Raw genomic sequence first — 25,721 nt, forward strand, 5'->3', positions numbered from 1 at the left:
TCTCCATACTTTCAAGGTGCAAGTCATACTCAATCTTGCCCATAATACCACGAGCCACATGACAATCATGAGACTTCAACCCCACCAACTTTAAATCTTGCATATTAACAAGTCTACTGATATTTGATGAATACCATTGTGGTACCTTTACTTCACGTAAACACTCACAAAAACTTATTTTCTCCTTTCTTGATAAAGTATCAGCAGCGGGAGGCAAATATGTTTTCTTACCCTCGGAACGTGGAGCTAATGTAGGCCGTATACACATTTCAACCAAATCCAATCTAGCATTGAGTCCATCTTTAGACTTACCTTTTATGTCTAAAAGAGTTCCAACCGTCTATCACATACATTTTTCTCCACATGCATCACATCAATACTATGTCTCACATCTAGTATCTTCCAATATGGAAGATCAAAGAATATAGATTTCTTTTTCCACGGACTCTTCTCATTTGTAGATTTTGACCTCTTACCTCTTTGAGATTTAAGCTTCTGAGTCTTACCGAAAGTAACATTGATGTCTTGCACCCGTATTGAATGCTTTTTTTTTTTTTTTTTTAATTGAATGCCTTTTTTAATTTTCGATAAGGGTGAAATTTATCAAGAAATCTCCGATGCCCCATGTATACCGTCTTTCTACCATGAACAAGTTGATGATAACATGTATTATCTTCACATATGGGGCATGCCTTATGACCTTTGACACTATATCCAGACAGATTTCCATACGCTGGAAAGTCATTGATTGTGCAAAAAAGCATTGCATGCAACTTAAAAGTCTCCTTCCGGTATGCGTCAAACACTAACACACCTTCATCCCATAATTGCTTCAAGTCATCACTTAAAGGCGCCAAATAAAAATCTATATCATGACCTGGTTGTTTTGGCCCAGAAATCATCAAACATAATAATATATATTTTCGTTTCATACACAACCAAGGGGGTAGATTATAAATTATCAACATAACTGGCCACGAGCTATGCTTGCTACTTAGATTCCCGTGGGGGTTAATACCATCAGTACAAAGTCCAAGTCTAAGATTTCTCGACTCGTGACCAAATTCAGGAAATGCATTATCAAATGTTATCCATTGAGAAGAATCAGCCGGGTGTCGAAGCTTGCCATCAGAAATCCTTTGATCTGCATGCCATGTTAAGTTCTTCGCATCACTTGGATTTGCAAACAGGCGCTTAAATCTTGGAAGAATTGGGATATACCACAAAACTTTAGCTGGTGGCCTTTTCAAACGTACTTTACCAGCAACATTCTCGCTTATTTTATAACGAGATGCCCCACATATTGGACATGCTTGCAAGTCTTTGTAATCATTCCTAAACAATATGCAATCGTTAGGGCAAGCATGTATCTTTGTATATCCCATACCCATTGGACACAAAATCTTTTTGGCATCATACGTACTATTGGGAAGTTCATTACCATCTGGAAGCATGTCCTTTACTATTTCAAGTAACGCAGTAAAGCTCTTGTCGCTCCACCCATTCCCTGCTTTCAAGTTGAATAATTTTAATATAGCAGATAATCGGGAATATTTACTACACCCCGGCCATAACGGTTGTTTTGAATCATTCAATAATTCATCTAACTCATTTGACCGATTGGTAAACTCTTCTCCAACATCGCGAAACATTTCATCCAACCGATCTTCAGACTCATTATCTTCATTGTCAACATACACATTAGATATCGTAGACACATCGCGTTCACCGTGCCAAATCCATTGTGTATAATATGGATTAATCCCATTAACGATTAGATCATCATATATGTCCTCTTCACCTAACTTTTTCTGATTACAACATTTCTTACAAGGACACAACCACATGTTATTACTATTCGGAAGGTTACTCTTTGCAAAGTCTAAAAATTTTCTAACTCCATCTTCGTATTCCGTACTAAGTCGATTAGCTATCATCCAACTTTTATCCATCACGTACAAGCCAATCTAGATAATAATAACTCTAATTAAACATTTGTTAACACTATTTTAACAAATTTCTATAATAATAACTACTACAACAACTACAATAATTTTAGCATTTACATAGTGCAAACAAGTAGCATTTCATAGACGCAAACAAGTAGCATTTATCCATCACGTACAAGCCAATCTAGGTAAAATAATAATAACCATTTGTCAATTCTAGATGCTTTCTTATACATCCTAACTAACCAAAGAACATGTCAAACACAATGTGAATTGAATCTTGCTAAACACAATAGACAAATTGCGTACCCGAGACCGGCGGAGAACAATGGAGGAGGAGCGCAACAAGGACTGAACTTAGTCAAACCCGATTGACGCCTAACAAAAAATAAACCAATCAAATATTTTCACCCAAAGAAGTGAAATCAAACGAGAAATAGAACATTTACTCATTAATATATTATCATAAAAATATAATAATATATTTAACTCGATTAATTTCTCTCTCTACCTAGCTCATGAGTCAAGAATCATTTTTATCATTGCAACCACGTATTGATTCAACCTAGCATCAAGATTAGAATTGTAATAAGAATCACATACTTAATTACTTATTAATTGGAATAGGTTTTAGTAAATGCAACTTCTTCTTTTGGTTTTATAGTATATAAGATAATTGAAATTGAATATATGATAAATAGGTGTGGAAGTTCATGAAGAAAACATCCACATCTAGAAATTATAACTACTACAACAACTACACTAATTCTTAACTACTACCCCCTCCATCTCATTTATAGATAACAATTTCTAAAAATTAAAAATATATAAACAATATTTCATAAAATTCCACATATACACACAACAATTCATAATTTACCCAATAACTTATACAAGTTAAAATATATACACAATTATTCCTAAAATTTCAAAATATACACAATAATATATAAACACTATTTCATAAAATTCAACATATACACACAACAATTCATAATTTACCCAATAACTTATACAATTAAAAATATATACACGATTATTCCTAAAATTTCGAAATATACACAATAATATATAAACAATATTTCATAAAATTCCAGATATACACACAACAATTCATAATTTACCCAATAACTTATAAAATTAAAAATATATACACAATTATTCCTAAAATTTCGAAATATACACAATAATAATTTATAAAATTCAAAATTCAAAAAATATATATATAAAAAAACCATTTTTAATATATATATATATATATATATATATATATATATATATATATATATATATATATATATATATATATACACGTACCTGCCGGCGACAGGTCGACGCCGTCCGGCGTCTGGCGGCGATGCAGCGAACGGCGAGGCGGCAAGCGGTGAGGCAGCGACGAGGGATCTGATCTGTCTACGGTGGAGATGAGTATACGGTGGCGGTGGTGGAGATGAGTATACGGTGGCGGTGGTGGAGGGTTTTGAAGTTTTGATGAAATGAGTATACGGCGTTTTGAAGTTTTGATATGTCTGATCTGTCTTCGACTAGGTTTTGATCTGTCTGATCTGTCTGAAATGAGTATACGGCGTCGGCTATATACATAGCCGACGCCGTATACTATATTTATTTTTTTATTTTTTTATAATTCGAGTATACGGCGTCGGCTATATACGTAGCCGACGCCGTATACTATATTTTTTTTTTTTATTTATTTTTTAATTCGAGTATACGGCGTCGGCTGTATACTCGTCGACGCCGTATACTATATTTATTTATTTTTTTTATGGGAGATACGGCGTCGGCTTTATAAAGAGCCGACGCCGTAGATTATATTTATTTATATTTTTTTTAATTGTAGATACGGCGTCGGCTATACCAAAAATCTGACGTCATATGTATTTTTTTAAAAATAAAAAATAATTTTAAATATTTAACGTCGGATTTTCTAAAACCCGACGTTATAATGGCAACGTTAAATCCGATTTCTGTAGTAGTGAGATAGACAGCGAAGAAAGAAGACTGTCATATGTCCCCGAGGGAAACGACTATGTTTCTGAAGGCGATGGGGTACCCCTCCATGACAATAATATACATTTCGCAGGACAAATTTATGGTAATAACAACATGGATGCATTCCGCTTAGAATACCTCTACGTGTTTTCACACTCAACACTCGCAACAGAACAGGAGTTTGAATCTTTCAAACAATATCATAAATCAACATAATCCAGAAATACGTAAAAAAAATGAATTTATCTGCAAAAAAAAAAAAAAAAAGCGACAAAAATAATAAGTTAGATGAAAAAATAACATGTCAACAATTTGTTTTTATTTTATTTTGCCATGTAAGCAAATTAGATGAGTTACTTGTTAGAAACTTGCTAAAAATGCTAGATGAAAAATAATTGAGAGTATAATAGCCTAAATGGATCATATTTTAATTCATGGGGCTAGATGAACAATCAATGTTAGTATATAGGCCTATTTGACGCTTCTGCCTATACAAAATAATGTACTTTCAAATAATATAATTTATGTATACAAATACTATATATTTTTTTATTGATGATCTACATAGTTGTGTGCACCATGATCCACACAATATGGCAGTACAGTCCACAACTCATGCCTACCTTTTGGAAAACATGTAAATATATATCTAGCCCCAATAGTCAACATAATGCAGCGCTCTTCAAAGCAAAGCGTAAAGAATTCTACTACCAATTAATACATCATTTAGTTTCGAATTTTTTTTGTACCTTTTTCAATTGTATTTGAACTTTTGAATTTGTTCATGTTAGTGTTAGATATTAATCGTCAATTAAAGAAGTCTAATCCTTCTGCAAGGTCGCAGATGAAGCGTAATTAATCCTTGTTATGCAGGATGAGAACTGATTGTATTATATTTTCTGAACTTGATTACAATGAGATTAGATGATGTGAATATATAGAATAGAGAGTAACAGTGTGACAATGATAAGAAGTAGAGAGTCACAGTGTGACAAGGATAAGAAGTTCTAAACAGACTCATATACATAGAGTCTTAATACTCCCCCTCAAGCACAGTGTATACTAGTAACCTGTAGCTTGTCCCTTAAGGAAGAAAATCTAGGTCCAGGCAGAGCTTTGGTGAAGATATCAGCAAGTTGATCCTTTGTGGAGATGAAGTTGACTTGGATATCGCCCGAAGCTACTCGATCACGAACAAAATGATAATCAATCTCCACATGCTTGGTGCGCGCATAAAAAATTGGATTGGCACTCATATACGTAGCTCCTAGATTATCACACCATAATTTTGGAATGGAAATACCCGGAATCTGTATCTCACGCAATAATGACATAATCCATAGAACCTCAGCACAAACATCTGCAAGAGCTTTGTATTCAGCCTCAGTGGATGACCTGGCAACAGTTCTCTGTTTCTTGCAAACCCATGATATAAGATTACTCCCCAAGAAAACAGGAAAACCACTCGTGGATTTTCGATCGTCAGGACAACCAGCCCAATCAGAATCAGAGAAAGCATGAATGTCTCTAGATGAGCACCGTCGTATGCGTAAACCATGATCAACTGTTCCCTTAACATACCTGAGTACCCGTTTGAGCTGCTCCCAGTGTGATATGGTGGGAGCATGCATATGCTGGCATAACTGATTAACTGCAAAGGATAGGTCAAGTCGTGTGACAGTGAGATATTGCAGTGCTCTAGCTAGACTCCTGTACTGTGTGGGATCATCATATAGATTTGAATTGAAGGGGAAAGTTTTCGAGACAGAGATAGGTGTAGAAAGGGGTTTGCATTCAGACATTCCAGCCCGTTTTAAAATATGATTCATATACCATTGTTGAGATAAAATAATCACATTGTCACTCTTAACTGTTTCAATACCCAGAAAAAAATTTGGTTCACCAAGATCTCTGATTTTGAATGTAGCAGACAGTTTGGACAAGATCTGAGACATAATACCCTGATCACTTCCCATTACAAGAATGTCATCCACGTACACCAATAGATAAACCAAAGCAGAGTCTTTAGAGTAATAGAACAGAGAGACATCTGTCTTGGATGCTTGAAAGCCAACCGATAGTAAGAACGTATGTAGTCGATTAAACCAAGCTCTGGGAGCTTGTTTTAACCCATACAGAGATCTTTTTAACAAACAAACATGATTCAGGAAGTTAGCAGCAATATAACCAGGGGGTTGCTTCATATAAACTGTTTCAGCCAGATTACCATTCAGAAAAGCATTATGAATATCTAGCTGTTTGATAGACCACCCAGATGATAAAGCTAGAGATAGAAGGAGTCTTACAGTCGTAGGCTTTACCACTGGACTAAAAGTGTCGAAGAAGTCCTGACTTGGAACCTGATTAAAACCTTTCGCAACCAGCCTGGCTTTATGCCTTTCAATAGCACCATCAGCCTTTCTCTTCGTACGAAACACCCATTTACAACCAATAATATTCATACCTGCAGTGGGTGGAACTAGAGACCATGTGTGGTTATGCAGGAGAGCATTGAATTCTTGGTCCATGGCTTCACGCTACTCAAGATATTTGACAGCTTGAGAGTGACATGTGGGTTCCGTGGGATGCACCTGAGTTGCTAAAGCAAAAAGAGGAGCATCTGCGTTGCTGCGAGTGGCCATAGAGTGAGTACGGACATTGGGCCTGATGGACTGCCCACGTGGACGGCCTCGCTGGCGAGCAACATGCTCCACAGGATCACCCGACGAGGCAGCCTGTCCGGGATCCACGGCTGGTTCGAATGAAGCAGGTAGCGGCGGTTCTGGCAGCTCATCATTGGACACGGCAGGAATAGGTGTGCTGTGACTGAGAACAGATTCCTCCCAAGGTCCAGAAAACGGAGTAGATAGATCCTGCAAAGAAGTTTTAGTAGCAAATGGAAAAACTTCTTCATCAAATCTGACATGCCTGCATGTGTAAATCTTATTAGTATGTAAGTCCATGCATCTGTACCCCCTAAAGGACTCATGATAACTTAGGAGGACACATGGAGAAGACCTGTATGACATCTTATGACGATTATATGGTCGAAGATGAGGGTAGCATAAACACCCAAAGACACGAAGAAAAAGATAGGAAGGAGGGGATTTATGTAACAAGAGATGAGGACTGGAGTTATTTAATACAGAAGATGGCATTCTGTTAATTAAATAGACAGCAGTCTCAAAGGCAAAATCCCAAAATTTCAAAGGAACAGAGGCATGAGCTAGAAGAGCCAGACCAGTTTCAACAATGTGACGATGTTTTCGTTCAACACGACCATTCTGTTCATGTGTATAGGCACAGGATTGTCTATGTTGAATTCCTAATTGAACAAACAAAGAATGCAACTTTTTGTACTCAGCACCTAAATCAGACTGAATGGCCTTTATTTTGCAATTAAAGGACTGTTCAACAAGAGTACGAAATTTATCAAAGATGACATAAAGATCAGACTTTAATTTCATAGGGAAGAACCATGTATAACGGGAATAGTCATCCACAAAGATCACAAAATAACGGAAGCCAGAAGTAGATAAAGTGGGCGCAGGACCCCAAATGTCTGTGTAAATAAGATCTAGGACTTGAGAACTAGAGGAAGCAACACGGGGGAGGGGAAAACGGGCAGATTTGCTTAATTAACACGCATTGCATAAAGAACTATGACAACGAATATTATCACGAGACCCACTAACCAAACAAGAACGAAGTATATGGCTAAGAACACGGTTATGAGGATGACCCAGACGATTGTGCCAAGTGGAAGCCGAGGCACGAGCGGAAATAAACGCTGAGGGAGACGAACTAGGTAATGAAAGTGTGTATAGTCCCCCCGAACTATTTCCCCGAAGAAGTATTTCCTTGGTATTGATATCTTTCACAACAAAAAAGGAGGGGTGAAACTCAAAAAAGACTTTATTATCGGATGCAAACTTCTGAACAGATAATAAAGAATTAGACAAACGCGGAACGTGAAGTATATCAGACAATGTAAATGATCTAGAAGGGGTATTAAAAGAGGCATGGCCAACATGACTAATAGATAAACCCATACCGTCACCGACACGTAAAGTGTCATTACCAGTGTACTTCTCTGATGTAGAAAGGGCAGCGATGTTCGGAGTTGCATGATTTGTGGCTACAGTGTCCGGAACCCAAGTATGAGAATTTGACGAGGTTTTAGCAACTAAACCATTCTGAAACACCAAATTAGCCTGAGAACCCGGAGCCCCTGAATATCGCCGAAAACAGTTGACTCCCGTGTGACCGAAAGTTTTGCAAATTTGACACAGATCATTATAGTGCCAAAAACAATTGGCTCCCGTGTGACCAAAACGTTTACAAATTTGACACGGATCATCATAGCGCCAAAAACAATTGGCTCCCGTGTGACCAAAACGTTTACAAATTTGACATGGATCATCATAGCGCCAAAAACAATTGACTCCTGTGTGGCCGAAACCTTTATAGATTTGACACGGATCATTGAAGCCACGTTGCTGACCTCCACGGTAATTAAGGTTGCCATCGCAGCGCTGCATCTTCTTGATTTTATGAATCACAAAACCCTAGCTAACTGATACCAGATGAGAACTGATTGTATTATATTTTCTAAACTTGATTACAATGAGATCAGATGATGTGAATATATAGAATAGAGAGTCACAGTGTGAAAATGATAAGAAGTATAGAGTCACAGTGTGACAAGGATAAGAAGTTCTAAACAGACTCATATACATAGAGTCCTAATATGCAGCAATGTTAATATATAATATATATTGAAAGGCAATCCTTCTTTCTTTTGTCAACCAAATCACATTTATGTAAGTTAAATTTACAAATTAAACTAATTAAAAAAGCAATAATGACTATTTGGCTCGGACATAGTTTATTTAGAAGCTTATAACTTATTTTAAAATACTAATAAGTTATAAGCTCTGTTTGGTAATGTTTCCAAAATAAGCTAATAACTTCCTAACTTTTTTCCATCTTTTATCTTATTATTTTAAATAAATGACATCATTTACCCTTCCCAATTAAAACCTTTTTCGCCTTTTTTTCTTCCATATTTTTATTCATCCTATTCCGCAACTCTTCACCACCCAACAACTCATTAAATTTCTAACTTCAATCGTCCGTTCGTAAATAAATGACATCCATTACTCACCAATTATTTTTTTTTTGTTTTAATTTAATATATATATCTCATATATATATATATATATATATATATATATATATATATATATATATATATATATATATATATATATATATATATATATATATTATAATTTTTTTTTATAAATTAAATATAGCTCATATATTTAATAATATAAAAACAATATAATAATCACATCATTTAAATTTTATGAAAATGTCCTTTTTAGTCTTTTTACATTTATCAGCTTATCAAAAACCTAATTTTAAAAAACACTTGCATAATCAACTAGTTAACAGCTATTCAGTTTTCAGCTTCTAACTTATATAATATGTTAAAATATATTTAAAAATATATATAATATAATATTTAACATAAACTTTTTTCAAATAATTAGTCCAGCTAAATACATAACATTCAAAGTTAAGCATCAAAGATTATAAATCAAGAACTTTAAAAATCATTTGATTTTTTTTTAAATTTTTTTTAAAACAAATTATAATGGTACAATTGTACATTACTTATATTTGATATTTCAATTATACTTTTGCATTATTGGTATGATTTAAGTCATTATGATATTAATATTTTTTGTATGTAATGGTACAATTGAACATTACTTTAAAAATATTATACTATTATTTTTTTATTGGACAAAATTGTTCTTACATCATTGTCAGGCATGTGCGACCTAACTACAAAGTTGTTGATCATAAATATAATTACACATGGACTCTAAAACGGTAAGACCATTTTCTAATGAATTGACAATGTTGACATCCCACTGGCACCAATTGAACAAGTTTACACATCAGAATTGTATCAATCATCAGAATTGTATCAATGCATGAAAACTTCTAATGAAATTTGTACTATATCATTATAACAATATCTATTGTAACTATATATTTTGAATTATTTATTATCATCCTCTATTGATAGGAATTGTAACAATTGTCATTAACAAATTGTCAAAATAATTTGTCTCAACAACGAATGTAAATTAAAAAAAAAATCAATGATTTCATTATTGTTGATGAAAAGTATGTACGCCACTTTATTACTCTTATTAAATTAAAATAAAGTAGTAGCTACAACAAAAAATAATACATATGCATTTAATTAATTTAGAATTAGATGTCTATAATACCTTTATTTTAAGAAATTATTCATTATAAAAAAATTTAAAAAGAGATATAATTTCATTAGTTATATTGTTATCTTTATTTTCTACAATTCAAAGATTCTTTACCTTCAAATTTATTAATTTATTATATTCACTGCATTGTCCATTGTCTTCTTTTTACATGCATTACCTTGTAATTAAATATCAAAGTTATAATACAAAATATGTTATATATATATATATATATATATATATATATATATATATATATATATATATATATATATATATATATATATACAAAGTATTTTATACAAATATAATAAATATTAATATTTTGTTCAATACTTTCACATGATAACCTATGACACAGATCTCACAACGCATGAAACATGTAGGGGAAAAACTACCACTACCAAATATCAATAGGTGCTTGTAAGATAAAGTGTTAATAGTACAACTAAGATCACATCCATCATATAGGCAAATCTAAAGCTTCCTACACCATAATCTCATTGCACGATGAATCCATCTATGCTAACCACCAGTAACCCAATTGCACATGACACACTACCAATAATAAAAAAAAAGAGGACATGTACTGAAGATGAAGACAATGACAATGCTACCCAAAAGAGAATTAAGAAGAATTAGAGAAATTTAAACCAAAAGTAGTATTTATGTAGACTATCGTTTTTAGACCAAGTATTTAGACTAACGTTATTACAAAGTTGCAAACATTTATTTTAGTGACAATAAAATAGATCTCTCATATATTATCTTGCATTTATATACTTTAAATTACCGATTTAAACAAACAAATTCAATATTTATTTACCTATGCATGAACATCTTCGATATAATATTGCATTGATATACTTTGATATAATATTGCATTGATATACTTTGAAATACTTATTTAAAAATAATTATTGGGCATTATTTCATTCGCGCAAAGCGTGTAAAAGAACTAGTGTTTAGATAATTATATTTTAATTTGTAATTTTTAATATAATTATAATTTATTTAACTTGTATTTAATATTAATATAATTTATATGTAATATTTTTATTTTATAATTACAATATTATTAAATTAAAAAATATATACTTTATAATTTATATAATTTATAAAAATGTATATATAGGCAGCAACTAATATATCGTACAAGGTGTCAAGTGTTATCAAAAGATATATCGTATATGCACTGCGCGGCGTATATTTGACATATATGTGCATAAGTGCATTTGTTGAAAATAATGATTAAATATTCTAAAAAATATTAGTTTATAAATATAAATGTATGATTGCATAGCGTAGTGGATTAGCGCGTCTGACATTGAATTAAAAGGCTATGAGTTCAACTCTCATTGTGGTTGCTTAAATTTATTTCCCTCTAAGAAAAATCTAAAATATATAAACTCTTCCCAAACTAAAATGAAAAATTCATAAGAAAATGGTTACAAGAATTATTATTTTTTAGAAAACTTTTCCTCATGAACTAATTTAATTTTCTGATGAAGTTATTTCCTCATGAACTAATTTAATTTTCTGATGAAGTTATGGCCCGTTTGGTTCACGGAATTAATTTGGAGGGAATATGAATCCTATTAAAGTCTCAAACTTAGAGTATTATCCTAGATGCAGCCTAGATTCTTAAAGCCCAGTTCTTATAATACCAAGTGTGTAAGTACCTAGAGTTCAAGCTTAATGTCCCAAAGTCTTATCCTAAAGGCATTGTCCTAGGGTCGAACTTAGGCTCTGATACCAACTGTAACACCCTAGAATTTTAAGATATTTAAAACTTATAAAATAAAGGCGAGTCTAACATTTAAATCCCAAACAAAGCATAAACTATCAATAAGAGTCGGGGTGTTATGCCACACCTAGGTTTGAGAACCTAGATGCACAGGCTAAACTACCCAAGCATGGTCAATCCATAAATCGATATTCAATTACAACCCAAGGCACGCCGGCCATCTATTATGCTGGAACTAATTAAACTAAGTCCAGGGTTCTGACTAGCGCGTTCCGTAGCTAATGCTCATCACCTGAAAAACATTTGGTGTAACAACCGTCAGCGAATAATGTTGGTAACCCACTCCAACGCGTTAAGTACAATATAGGGTTAGATATAAGAAACTAATTTCGAAACTGGAATACATATATACTCATGAGACTCTAATTTAAATCCAAAATCAAGACTCAAGACACAATAACAGATTCAACAGTATAGGATAATCATAAAGACTAGCATGCGTCCTAAGAGCACGTTGCGGGACATGACAGGCAGATAAGCATATAATTAACAAATAGAGGCAACGAAGGCATTCAAGACAGTTAGCAAGTAATCAACAAAGCACACAATCCATCCTCCAACCTTATACCAAGTTCCAACCTTGTAGCTCCCCTCCGTCCTTATATCAATTCCAACCTATACCTCCAGGCCACCCTTATATCACCACCCCTTATTCCTCCGAGCAACTACATGCCCCCACCGACAAACCACCTATCAACCACCAACATATCAAGATAGTGCCGTAGTGCCATTCACATGATCCGCACCTCTAGTGCCAATATCAAGGGGTTAACGCATATAGCTCTAACATGACACTGCATCACTTATAACCTGACCCATGCTCAACGGCAAGCTAGTCGAAGGTGGGTTTGTGCCTTTAGCATAGTATCCGCTATGGCCTGTACCTTTAGTACAATGACCGGTCACAAGTGGTGCCAAACGCCAACAATTCATTTCCACCAATCACAATCTCATCATCATCAACATATACAACGGCCATTGCGCAATGACCATGATACTCATCATCTTTCCATCAATCAACACATAATAAATCAATAACAATTAAGACATAACAACAACGACACGCACTACACATATATTCCTATAACGATATTCAAAACATCAAACGGGACTCATACACGACGAACGGGGTACAACGGGACACGGGGAAACAACAAACAGGGGAAAACATCACAACGCAAATCAAATTTCCAGCAGGTGGGTGGCAGGTGGAGGATCACCCGCCGGCCACCCTGTAACACCCCGTGTTACGGCCCCTAAAACCAATTAATTAATTAACCCATAGCCCAAGAGAAAGAATAAATTATAATAATTAATTAGGGAAAAAGGCCCACCATAGTCCATGGGCCCTCATCCCTAAACCCAACCCCTAGTCCTAAAAGAATTAGACCCTAAATAAGACCCTTAGATATATAAATAGGGAACCTAGAGGGCACCTAGAACTCCCACAAGAATAACGCCCCACCACCCCAAAAGAGCTCCAAGAATCCCCTTAGAAGAAATCAAGAAAGCAAGAAAGCTTAAAGAAAGACCCTTCATAGCCAAGGAATTAATTAAGGCTAAGAGGTAACCCATGTCTCAACAAAACCTATTTTCATAGCTATGATTTCCCCCGTAGGAATTCCCCATATTATTGTGTATTGATGATTTGTGATGTTATTATTGATGATTGATGGGATAATTCCATGGGTGATCTTGATATCGGGAGATTCTTGATAATTATGGTGTTCTTAACGATTATGTGGAGTTCTTGATGATTATATGTTGCTCTTGATAATTGTATGGCGTTCTTGATGCTTATGTGTTATTTGTACTGAATCTTGTAATTAGAAGACGAACCGTATTCTTGTTGATGTAAAAGTAATTAGAACCCAAGGTTGATGTTCTTGTTGGCGTTCTTGATGCTTGTGTGATGTTCTCGATGCCTATGTGATATTCTTACTGAATCTTGTAATTAGAAGACGAATCGTATTCTTGTTGGTATAAAAGTGATTAGAACCCTAGGTTGAATCGTATGATATTATTCTTGGTACATCGGGTGGGGAAATCGCATGTTTGGGTGACAATTATGTTTAGAAAAGCATGATAGGTTATGTGCCGTACGTTTCTCGTATTTGATCCGTTAATTGTCTACGTGTTGATCGTTAATTGCGTTGTATAGTGTCTAAGCATGGTTTCGGGTTCCACAATGGTTCCCGGGGCGTTTTTTGTATAAAGAGTCAGTGGGGGGTAGGGGACCCGCCACCTACCCGCGGCCAGAAGGGGCGTCTCCGGCAGCGGGCAGCCGGTGGGCGGGCAGCTGCCCGCCGGCAACCCGCTGCCCGGAACAGTGTTTACAGGCGGGCAGCCGGCGGGTGGCCCCCACCCACCGGCTACCCGCTGGAATTCTCCCCCATTCGGGACCCCGGCTTCCCCGTTTGATGTTTCCCCGATCCCCGTGGTGTCCCAACGGACTCTGTTCATCGTGCCGTGTCTAGTTTGATGTTTCGGGTACCGTTCGTAGGTTTATGAGTCTTATATATTGCATGCTAGTTGAATTGGTATCCCGTTGACCTAGGTGGAAGAAGTATGAACCCCTTAAGACCATTCTTAGTATGTGAAGGATCACGCATAGATTTTTTTATCCGTTTTCTCCCCCTTCCCAATGTGTTAGTGTGGGTTGCATGTGCTTGCTATATGTTATGTGTGCATGATACCCCAATTTGGTTGCGATCGGATTGGTTATTCCTGAGCTGCGGTTCAGAAGCTGGCTGCGGTCAGATTTACACTCCCGGGCTGCGGTCCACCGTTTGGTTGCGATCAAACGTTTCTACATGAGCTGCGGTTCATACTTTCCTGGCTGCGGTCAGATGACATACTCTTGGGCTGCGGTCCACTGTTTGGTTGCGATCAAACTATGATGAGCTGCGGTTCATCGGTCGGTTGCGATCGACCCCTCCGTGTTGCGATACGGGGCAGGGTGCTGCGGGGCCGTGTCAGAGCTATATGCGCTGACCCTCATGTATGGGCATGCGATTGGTCCTGTGGCGCCAACAAAGTGTGCTATGTGATGAGATATGGATGAGTTGGGATTATGAGTATCTTGGGGGATGTGACTATGGGACTTATGCTGGGGATTGTTTGTGTTGGGTTATGATTATTAATTGTGCTTAGCCTTATCTGTCTTGCCTGTTGTGGATTTTATACGCTTGTTATAACTGTTGCTTGTGTCTAGCCTTATCTGTCGAGTCATTCCCGGGTTTAAAAGCTAGAGTTCGTAGGATAGATCTTCATGCTCAAAATGGTTTTTGTATATCTATATATATCTATATGTATTGTATTTCAACGCGTTGGAGTGGGTTACCAGCATCTCTCGCTGAACAGATATATTTGGCTTTCAGGCACAGAAGAATAAGTCACTGGAGCGTGCTAGAAATTGGAGCGTATAAGTAGATAGTTTCCCTTTCAGCCTGCGTGCCATGCTTATGCATTTACGTTATCAAGGATATTAGTTAGTTAGCCTGTGCATCTGAGTTCTCTGGCTCAGGTGTGGCATAGCACCCCGTACTCTTGTATTACGTTTTGGGATTTAATGAGATTCCGCCTTTATTTTATAAGTTTTAAATATCTTGAAATTTCGGGGTGTTACAGTTGGTATCAGAGCCTAAGTTTGACCCTTGGATAAGACTCTTAAGACCGGACTTTAGGACACTAGGCTCGAACTCTAAGTATTTAGGAACATAGGATTCAGGAATCTTAGGACACGCGGTGAGACTGAGAAACCTACACATAACCCCACACCCGATTCCTCTCCGAATCAAAGAAATCCCCCCCCCCCCCCCCCCCCCCTTTCACTTATTACATCCAGGTCAGAATACAAAATAACATCGACTCATGAACACCAGGATGGCACCAAAGAGGAGACAGACAGGAACACCGAAACTCCCCACTCAGGAATTCTTGACACAGAATCTACAACGCCTAGCCCAAATTGCCCAGGCACTGAGTACCACCATTCCTCAACCCTTATGAACAGATGAGAACCTGGAAGTCCACCACCAAGTCTCGGCACATCAACCACCCACCCTCTCCGGGGACGAAGACCCCACAACCCTCGAGGAATGGATCAGGACTTTCGACAGGATCTTCAGGGCAACCAAATGCCCCGAGGACCATCAAGTAAGAATAGCCTCCTTCTATTTCAAACACGAGGCCGATACATGGTGGGCCCACGAGGGACCCACATGTGAACATGACCAGGGGTTCAACTGGGAATCCCTGAAGACACGACTACGGGAACGATTCCATCCCCACCACCTAAGAGCCACCATATACGAAGAATTCCTCCACCTAAAACAAGGTGCAACCTCGATCACAGAATACTACCAACAATTCCACCGACTGACTCGCCTCATCCCTGAGCTAGTACCCACCGAGAAGATCAGGATCGAAAGATTCATAACAGGCTTGGACCCCGAATATCAAAAAGCCCTGGCCACACAAGAACCAGGAACCCTCAGGGAGGCCTATGCCAAGACGTCCCAACTACAACAAGTGCCAAACCAACCCCGGGAAACACACCTGGAACGTAGTCGCCGGAGATAGCAAAGCAAAGCCAAAATTGGAGATAGCAACGTAGTCGCCGGAACCTTCCTAGTACACGCCACCCCCGCCACGGTGTTATTTGACTCAGGGGCTACCAACTCGTTCATAGCAACCGAGTTTGCCACTCAACTCGGCCTCAACACTAGCACCAAGGTCCGAATTCAGGTCAACGTGGCCTCCGGCGAAATCCTAGAATGCGACCGCATGTACGAAAATATAACGATCGCCATACAAGGGGTGGGATTTCCCAGCAACTTAATCCGATTCAAACTGGATGGGGTACAGGTAATTTTGGGCATGGATTGGCTAGGGAAATACCAAGCACAAATCCTATGCGGAGAACAAAAAGTGGTCCTACGAGGACCAAACGGTAAGAGGGTGTCATATCATGGGACCCACCGGGAAGCCGGGATCAAAGTGGTGAACATGATAAAAATGAAGAAATACCTAAACAAGGGAAGCGAGGCCTTCCTATGTTCGGTCGAGGACCTCAGCACCAAAACCCCCGAACCACAAACCATTCCAGTGGTAAACGAATTCACCGACGTCTTCCCAGACGAAATCCCCGGGGCACCCCCAGCCAGAGAAGTCGAGTTCACCATAGATCTCGTACCGGGCGCTGCCCCAATTTCTAAACCTCCCTACCGGTTAGCACCAAAAGAAATGAAGGAACTGAAGACGCAACTGCAGGAATTGCTAGACAAGGGCTACATCCGTCCTAGCACCTCCCCATGGGGGGCGCCAGTGTTGTTTGTTAAAAAGAAGGATGGGAGCATGCGCCTATGCATCGACTACAGGGAACTTAACCAAGTCACGATAAAGAATAGATACCCCCTTCCCCGAATTGACGACTTGTTCGACCAACTTAAAGGGGCAGGGGTATTTTCGAAGATTGATCTAAGATCTGGATATCACCAAATACAGGTGGCCAAACTGGACATTCAGAAAACAGCTTTCCGGACACGTTACGGTCACTATGAATTCACCGTAATGCCCTTCGGACTCACCAACGCGCCTGCCATATTCATGGACCTCATGAACCGAGTATTCCGACCCCACTTGGATGACTTCGTCATTGTATTCATTGACGACATCCTAGTTTACTCCCGAAACAAAGAAGAACATGAAAGACACCTCCGCATAACCCTGCAAACTCTAAGAGAGCACCAACTATACGCCAAGTTCTCTAAATGCGAATTCTGGAAAGACAGTGTGGCCTTCCTGGGTCACGTGATAACCAAGGAAGGGATTAAGGTGGACCCCTCCAAAATCCGTGCCGTTAAAGAATGGACCACACCGAGCTCACTCACCGAAGTCCGAAGCTTCCTAGGTTTGGCGGGCTACTACAGGAGGTTTGTACCCGACTTCACCAGGATAGCCCAACCCCTCAACAAACTCATGAAGAAGGAAACCCCCTTCCGATGGGACAACGACTGCACCTCGGCCTTTCAAGAATTGAAGGATAAGTTAACCACGGCACCCATACTCGCCATCCCCTCCGGGGAGGAAGGATTCGAGGTTTTCAGTGACGCATCCAAGAAAGGGTTGGGGTGCGTGCTAATGCAAAAGGGCCGAGTAATAGCCTACGCATCCAGACAGCTCAAAACCCACGAAGAAAACTACCCCACCCACGACCTCGAGCTAGCCGCCATCGTGTTCGCACTAAAAATTTGGAGGCATTACTTATATGGGGTGCAATGCAAGATTTACACGGACCATAAGAGCCTAAAATACATCTTCACCCAGAAAGACCTAAACATGAGGCAACGGAGGTGGTTAGAACTCATAAAGGACTATGACCTGGACATCCAGTACCATGAGGGAAAAGCTAACGTGGTGGGCGGATGCTCTAAGCAGGAAGGCTAACCACTCCCTCAACACCACTTGGATCCTACCGGACCAACTGTACAGGGACTTCCACAGACTGAATTTGGAAATAATAAAGCAAGATCAAACCCACCCCGACATCCACTTGTTCAACACATGAGTCATACCTACGCTCTTCGAGGAAATCAAAATAGGGCAACAGCAGGATCCGGAACTAGATAAAATCCGCCTCGACCTAACCCAGGGGAAGGAAGGACCCTTCAAAATACACGAAGACGGCAGTCTCCGTTACCAAGGTAGGTGGTGCGTGCCCTCAACGCACCCCCACTTGAAACAACAAATCTTGGAGGAAGGACACAACTCCCCATACTCAGTTCACCCAGGGGGTGACAAGCTATACCAAGATGTAAACAGGTTGTTTTGGTGGCCCAACATGAAAAAGGAAATCGCGGATTTCGTGGCCAAGTGTCTGAATTGCCAAAGGGTGAAGGCCGAACGGTGCAAACCCAAGGGACTCGTACAACCCCTTGAGGTACCACAAGGAAAGTGGGATTCCATATCCATGGATTTCGTCGGAGGACTACCCCCAACGAAGACCGGCAAAGATAAGATTTGGGTCATAGTGGACCGACTAACCAAAACGGCGCGCTTCATCGCCATGAAGGAAACGTGGACAATGACACAACTAGCCCAAGCCTACTTGAGCCAAGTAGTGAAGTATCACGGAGTTCCCCGAAACATCGTATCCGATAGAGACTCCAGGTTCCTCTCACAATTCTGGAAATCACTCAATTAGCCTTGGGGACACAACTAAAACTAAGCACTGCTTTCCACCCCACCACGGACGGCCAAACCGAAAGGACCATTCAGACTCTCGAAGACATGCTAAGAGCCTGCGTGTTAGACTTTCAAGGGACATGGGAGGAACACCTAGACCTGATTGAATTCTCATACAACAACAGCTACCACGCGAGCATTCGTATGGCACCCTACGAAGCTCTATACGGACAAAAATGCAGAACCCCCTTATGTTGGGAAGACATGGTCGACCCAATAACACTAGGGCCCCAACACCTACAAGATACAATCACTAAGGTCAAGTACATTCGGGAAAGGATGAAGGCTGCCCAGGACCGCCAGAAGTCCTATGCCGACCTAAAGAGGAAACAAGCCGAGTTCAACACCGGGGACAAGGTCTAGTTGAGAATCTCGCCCACACGGGGGGTGATGAGATTCAGAAGGAAAGGAAAGCTCAGCCCTCGATTTATCGGCCCCTATGGAATCATAGAAAAAGTTGGGAACCTAGCCTATCGCCTCGCCCTACCCGTTGAACTAGAGCGAGTACACAACGTATTCCACATATCCCAGCTAAAGAAATACATACACGACCCAAGCCACGTGCTTCAACCCAAGGTCGTAAACCTCGACGAGTCACTAGTATACGAAGAAAAACCCGTGAGGATCCTGGACACCAAGACAAGAAACACCCGTCGCCGAGCCATAGAAATGGTGAAAGTCATCTGGACCAACCATGGGACCGAGGAAGCAACGTGGGAGCTCAAAGACACAATGAGGGAACGCTACCCCGAACTTTTCACACCAGGTAACTAAGAAAAAGTCACTCGGCAAGGACCAAGCTTCGGGGACGAAGCTTCCCGTTAAGGGGGGGGGGGGGGAGAGTGTAACACCCCTTGTTACGGCCCCTAAAACCAATTAATTAATTAACCCATAGCCCAAGAGAAAGAATAAATTATAATAATTAATTAGGGAAAAAGGCCCACCATAGTCCATGGGCCCTCATCCCTAAACCCAACCCCTAGTCCTAAAAGAATTAGACCCTAAATAAGACCCTTAGATATATAAATAGGGAACCTAGAAGGCACCTAGAAATCCCACAAGAATAACGCCCCACCACCCCAAAAGAGCTCCAAGAATCCCCTTAGAAGAAATCAAGAAAGCAAGAAAGCTTAAAGAAAGACCCTTCATAGCCAAGGAATTAATTAAGGCTAAGAGGTAACCCATGTCTCAACAAAACCTATTTTCATAGCTATGATTTCCCCCGTAGGATTTCCCCATATTATTGTGTATTGATGATTTGTGATGTTATTATTGATGATTGATGGGATATTTCCATGGGTGATCTTGATATCGGGAGATTCTTGATAATTATGGTGTTCTTAACGATTATGTGGAGTTCTTGATGATTATTTGTACCGAATCTTGTAATTAGAAGACGAACCGTATTCTTGTTGATGTAAAAGTAATTAGAACCCTAGGTTGATGTTCTTGTTGGCGTTCTTGATGCTTGTGTGATGTTCTCGATGCCTATGTGATATTCTTACCGAATCTTGTAATTAGAAGACGAATCGTATTCTTGTTGGTATAAAAGTGATTAGAACCCTAGGTTGAATCGTATGATATTATTCTTGGTACATCGGGTGGGGAAATCGCATGTTTGGGTGACAATTATGTTTAGAAAAGCATGATAGGTTATGTGCCGTACGTTTCTCGTATTTGATCCGTTAATTCTCTACGTGTTGATCGTTAATTGCGTTGTAAAGTGTCTAAGCATGGTTTCGGGTTCCACAATGGTTCCCGGGGCGTTTTGTGTATAAAGAGTCAGTGGGGGTAGGGGACCCGCCACCTACCCGCGGCCAGAAGGGGCGTCTCCGGCAGCGGGCAGCTGCCCGCCGGCGACCCGCTGCCCAGAACAGTGTTTACCGGCGGGCAGCCGGCGGGTGGCCCCCACCCACCGGCTACCCGCTGGAATTCTCCCCCATTCGGGACCCCGGCTTCCCCGTTTGATGTTTCCCCGATCCCCGTGGTGTCCCAACGGACTCCGTTCATCGTGTCGTGTCTAGTTTGATGTTTCGGGTACCGTTCGTAGGTTTATGAGTCTTATATATTGCATGCTAGTTGAATTGGTATCCCGTTGACCTAGGTGGAAGAAGTATGAACCCCTTAAGACCATTCTTAGTATGTGAAGGATCACGCATAGATTTTGTTATCTGTTTTCTCTCCCTTCCCAATGTGTTAATGTGGGTTGCATGTGCTTGCTATATGTTATGTGTGCATGATACCCCAATTCGGTTGCAATCGGATTGGTTATTCCTGAGCTGCGGTTCAGAAGCTGGCTGCGGTCAGATTTACACTCCCGGGCTGCGGACCACCGTTTGATTGCGATCAAACGTTTCTACATGAGCTGCCGTTCATACTTTCCTGGCTGCGGTCAGATGACATACTCTTGGGCTGCGGTCCACTGTTTGGTTGCGATCAAACTATGATGAGCTGCGGTTCATCGGTCGGTTGCGATCGACCCCTCCGTGTTGCGATACGGGGCAGGGTGCTGCGGGGCCGTGTCAGAGCTATATGCGCTGACCCTCATGTATGGGCATGCGATTGGTCCTGTGGCGCCAACAAAGTGTGCTATGTGATGAGATATGGATGAGTTGGGATTATGAGTATCTTGGGGGATGTGACTATGGGACTTATGCTGGGGATTGTTTGTGTTGGGTTATGATTATTAATTGTGCTCAGCCTTATCTGTCTTGCCTGTTGTGGATTGTATACGCTTGTTATAACTGTTGCTTGTGTCTAGCCTTATCTGTCGAGTCATTCCCGGGTTTAAAAGCTAGAGTTCGTAGGATAGATCTTCATGCTCAAAATGGTTTTCGTATATCTATATATATCTATATGTATTGTATTTCAACGCGTTGGAGTGGGTTACCAGCAACTCTCGCTGAACAGATATATTTGGCTTTCAGGCACAGAAGAATAAGTCACTGGAGCGCGCTAGAAATTGGAGCGTAGAAGTAGATAGTTTCCCTTTCGGCCTGCGTGTCATGCTTATGCATTTACGTTATCAAGGATATTAGTTAGTTAGCCTGTGCATCTGAGTTCTCTGGCTCAGGTGTGGCATAGCACCCCGTACTCTTGTATTACGTTTTGGGATTTAATGAGATTCCGCCTTTATTTTATAAGTTTTAAATATCTTGAAATTTCGGGGTGTTACACACCCGCCGGCGGCGACCCTCTATTCCAGCGGGTGCCTGGCGGGCAGTCGCCTGACCGCTGGAATAGTACTTCCGGGCAGCGGGCAGGTGGCGGGCACCCCTGCCCCCACCTATCCCCCACTGACTCACATGCAACTTTTCGGTCCTTGGATCTCTCGTAGAACCCGAAACCATGTCTAGACACATTCGAACACATAACGACAACACCACGGATTCAATTAACGGAATTAAACCAAGAATCATACGAATTAAACCTCTATATGTTGGGGTTTTTTTAGCAATTAAAACACTAACAAACTCCCCCTTTGGCTATTATTTGGCAAAACAACTCGACTAAAACAAAAAGACAACCTAGATAGGACAAAGATAACAAATGCATAAAAGTCAAGGATTTGAATTACAATTCATAACAAAAAGACAAAGACAACATACAAATTATGCTGAACTAAAAACAACATTCTTCATACGGATGGTGCCATCACAATCAGACGCCCAGACAGGGCCAGATGGTACAAAGTCCTACAAAAACACTCCCCCTGAGTTCCACACTCCCCCTTTTTGGCAAAAAATAGACAAAGAGCAGTCAAGCATTGGAGGGGTCCTCACTATCGGACTTAGCAGCATCAGCAGCAGCAGGTTTAGTGAAGCTCAAGCGGAGAAGAGTGGTAGCCAATTCAGTACGGGCCGCATTCAGCTGCTTCGCAATAATTCCATGAACAGTCTCAAGTTCAGATACCCGGCCCTTCAGGCGAAGAGAGAGTTGAACATCCTTCGCATGTGGAGAATCAGCATCCACATTGTCAGCTTCAGAAGAGGGAGAAGGATTCACCGGTGTAACATCTCGAATATGCTTTCCAGTCAGAAGGCGATGATCAACAGTATACAAAAGAGTCGAACTGATAACCTCACTAGGCATTGGCACAAGGCCCTGCGTTGTCAGAACCCCAAATATAAGGTTAGGAAAAGGTAACCTTACCTTCTGTTCTCGCGGATGAATCAACGTGAGGATATGATAAAAGATCCATGACCCTAGGTCAATTGACATTTTAGTTCCAATCCGAAATAGGAGAGCTGCCAATTGTTTCCCAACCGTATGAAAGTGAGCAGATGGTAGCCAGTTGTGAAGAGCAATACGGTGCAGAATGACATATTTGGAGGTGAGTTTCGAGCTAGACAGAGTATCAATGTCACCCGTAGGCCATTCAGAGGTTTGTACACCTGTTAGGGTCCTTGCCACTAAATCCCAGTCCGTGATTTCTTCTTCATCAACACCCTTCAAACCATAATATTCATTTATCACATCTGGACCAAAGACATACCATTTTCCCTGGATGAAGATTTGCATGCACCACGTCCCTGTCAAATTATCAATCTTCACATTAAGATTACAATAGAACTCGTAAGTCAGTAGCTTCGAATAAGGACAGATGGAGGTGACAGTCTTCAAGAGGCCCACATCACTCAGCAAGGGCAAGATGCCGCAAACAGAGTTCAACTGGTTTTCATCAACGGACTTCTGAACAATAAGATCTCTCCGGATCATGGTGGACAATTTTCCTTGAGCAGTAGAAGAGACAAACTGAGGTTTATAGATGGTGGTGTCAGGATTCTCCGTAGCAGGTTGAACCTCAAGTGTGATACTTCGTCCTCTTGAGCGAGTAGTTGGTTTTCCCTTCCGGGTAGAGGTAGTAGGAACCACTGCAGGTTCCCTGTTCTTGACAGAGGACCGTAGGGTTTTGAATACTTGTTGCACAGGAGGATCAGCTTCAGTTTTACTGATTCAGCAGACTTTCTTCTCTTCTCAGGTTGAGCCACATCAAGATTGTCATCACCCGATTCAACAACAACTTTTACAGGGACACTCTTGCGTTTAGATTTTCTAGTTTCCTTGGATAGGGAAGGCTCAGAAGGACTTGGTGATACTGAGTGACTTGTGTCTGATACTGGGGCAGATGAGGTTCCCAAAAGATTTGTGATCTCTCAAATCTTGAAGGTGGTCGAATCCGGATGCGCTGTAGCTTCAACAGTAGGGGGTCTAGACACGGGGGCTTGGGACCCATACACTTCAGCAAGAATCTTCTCATCTTCACTAGAGGACTTAGTAGGATGAATAACTTGATACGGTTCTGGAATGGAGGCAGAGGGTAATCCTGCAAAATGCCGGACGTGTTCCAAGCTCTCGGCCAAAGATGAAGATGTATAGAAAGGCACCCCATCTAATTGATCACATGCATGAGGGCTTGAAATACTGGCAGCCTCAATCTCAGTGGGCAAATTGGAGGGATTATCAGATTGATAGATCTCAATAGGGGACTCAGCAATTTCAGAAGAAGGCAAAGCAGATTTCACAGTATCAGCAGAATACACAACAAAACTTAGATTGTTGCCCAACTCAGAGGTTTTATTTTTCTCATCAGACACATCATCAACAACATCTTTTGCAGGTTCAGACTTTTCAGAGAGGATACACGGAGGATCAACAGTTACAGAAGTTTTCTCAGAAATTAACGCATTTGCACTTTCAGATTGAACAATAGGCATAGTAGACTTCATAGTATCAGAAATTAAATCATCAGGCTTATCAGGGGAGATTTCAATAGGAGATTCAGAAGTATTGGACCTGTTACGGAGAATCTCAAGCATATGTTTGGTTTCGTCCTCGGCAGCTTGTAGGTAGAGGGGTTGAGCTGCTGCTCGACGCCGTGAGACTTCTTCTGATTCAAGAGCCCTTTGAGCAAAATATTGAAGGAATGCCCCTGCACGATTACCATCTTGAGGCTCTGGGATAGATGCAGGACTAACCTCATCACTCGCTTCTGAGGCTAGCATCAAAAGCTCACTGGTGTCATCCTCAGACCAATCGGCATAGAACTCTGGATAATCTGAAAGCACAGTGACCATGATTTCATCGCGTAGAACATAGTCAAGCTTCAATTTCTTCTTCATAGCTAACTGGAGCAGTGTTTTGACATGCTCCGTGGCTGTTTCCGGGGAATGGACATAACACCCCCTAAAAACAAGCTATTTAAAAGCCTTAAACATGCAGATAGCTGAGCTAAACAACAAACACATCGGAAGACTGAAAGATAACTAGATAAACATAATCCGAAACACGGGGTGTTATGCCACGTCCACCAAAAGGATGAACGCTACGGCAACATCTGCAATGTTTACAACTAAACCCATAGTCTCAAAGTGCTATATCTAAACTGGCGCACAGGCCACAAAACAA

The 25,721-nt window shown here is 40.2% G+C and overlaps 1 protein-coding gene across 1 annotated transcript; it reads right to left on the reverse strand.

The window, feature by feature from the left end:
- Window positions 1-23,072: 23,072 nt before the first annotated feature.
- On the reverse strand, window positions 23,073-25,435 carry LOC109176600. Its single transcript, XM_019326055.1, has 2 exons — window positions 24,552-25,435; window positions 23,073-24,264 (listed from the first exon to the last, which is right to left on the reverse strand). Exons 1-2 carry the CDS (start codon window positions 25,433-25,435, stop codon window positions 23,073-23,075), a joined length of 2,076 nt encoding a protein of 691 aa, XP_019181600.1.
- Window positions 25,436-25,721: the final 286 nt, after the last annotated feature.

Source organism: Ipomoea nil, unplaced genomic scaffold, assembly GCF_001879475.1.
Source record: "Ipomoea nil cultivar Tokyo-kokei standard unplaced genomic scaffold, Asagao_1.1 scaffold0715, whole genome shotgun sequence".
Taxonomy (NCBI): Eukaryota; Viridiplantae; Streptophyta; class Magnoliopsida; order Solanales; family Convolvulaceae; genus Ipomoea; species Ipomoea nil.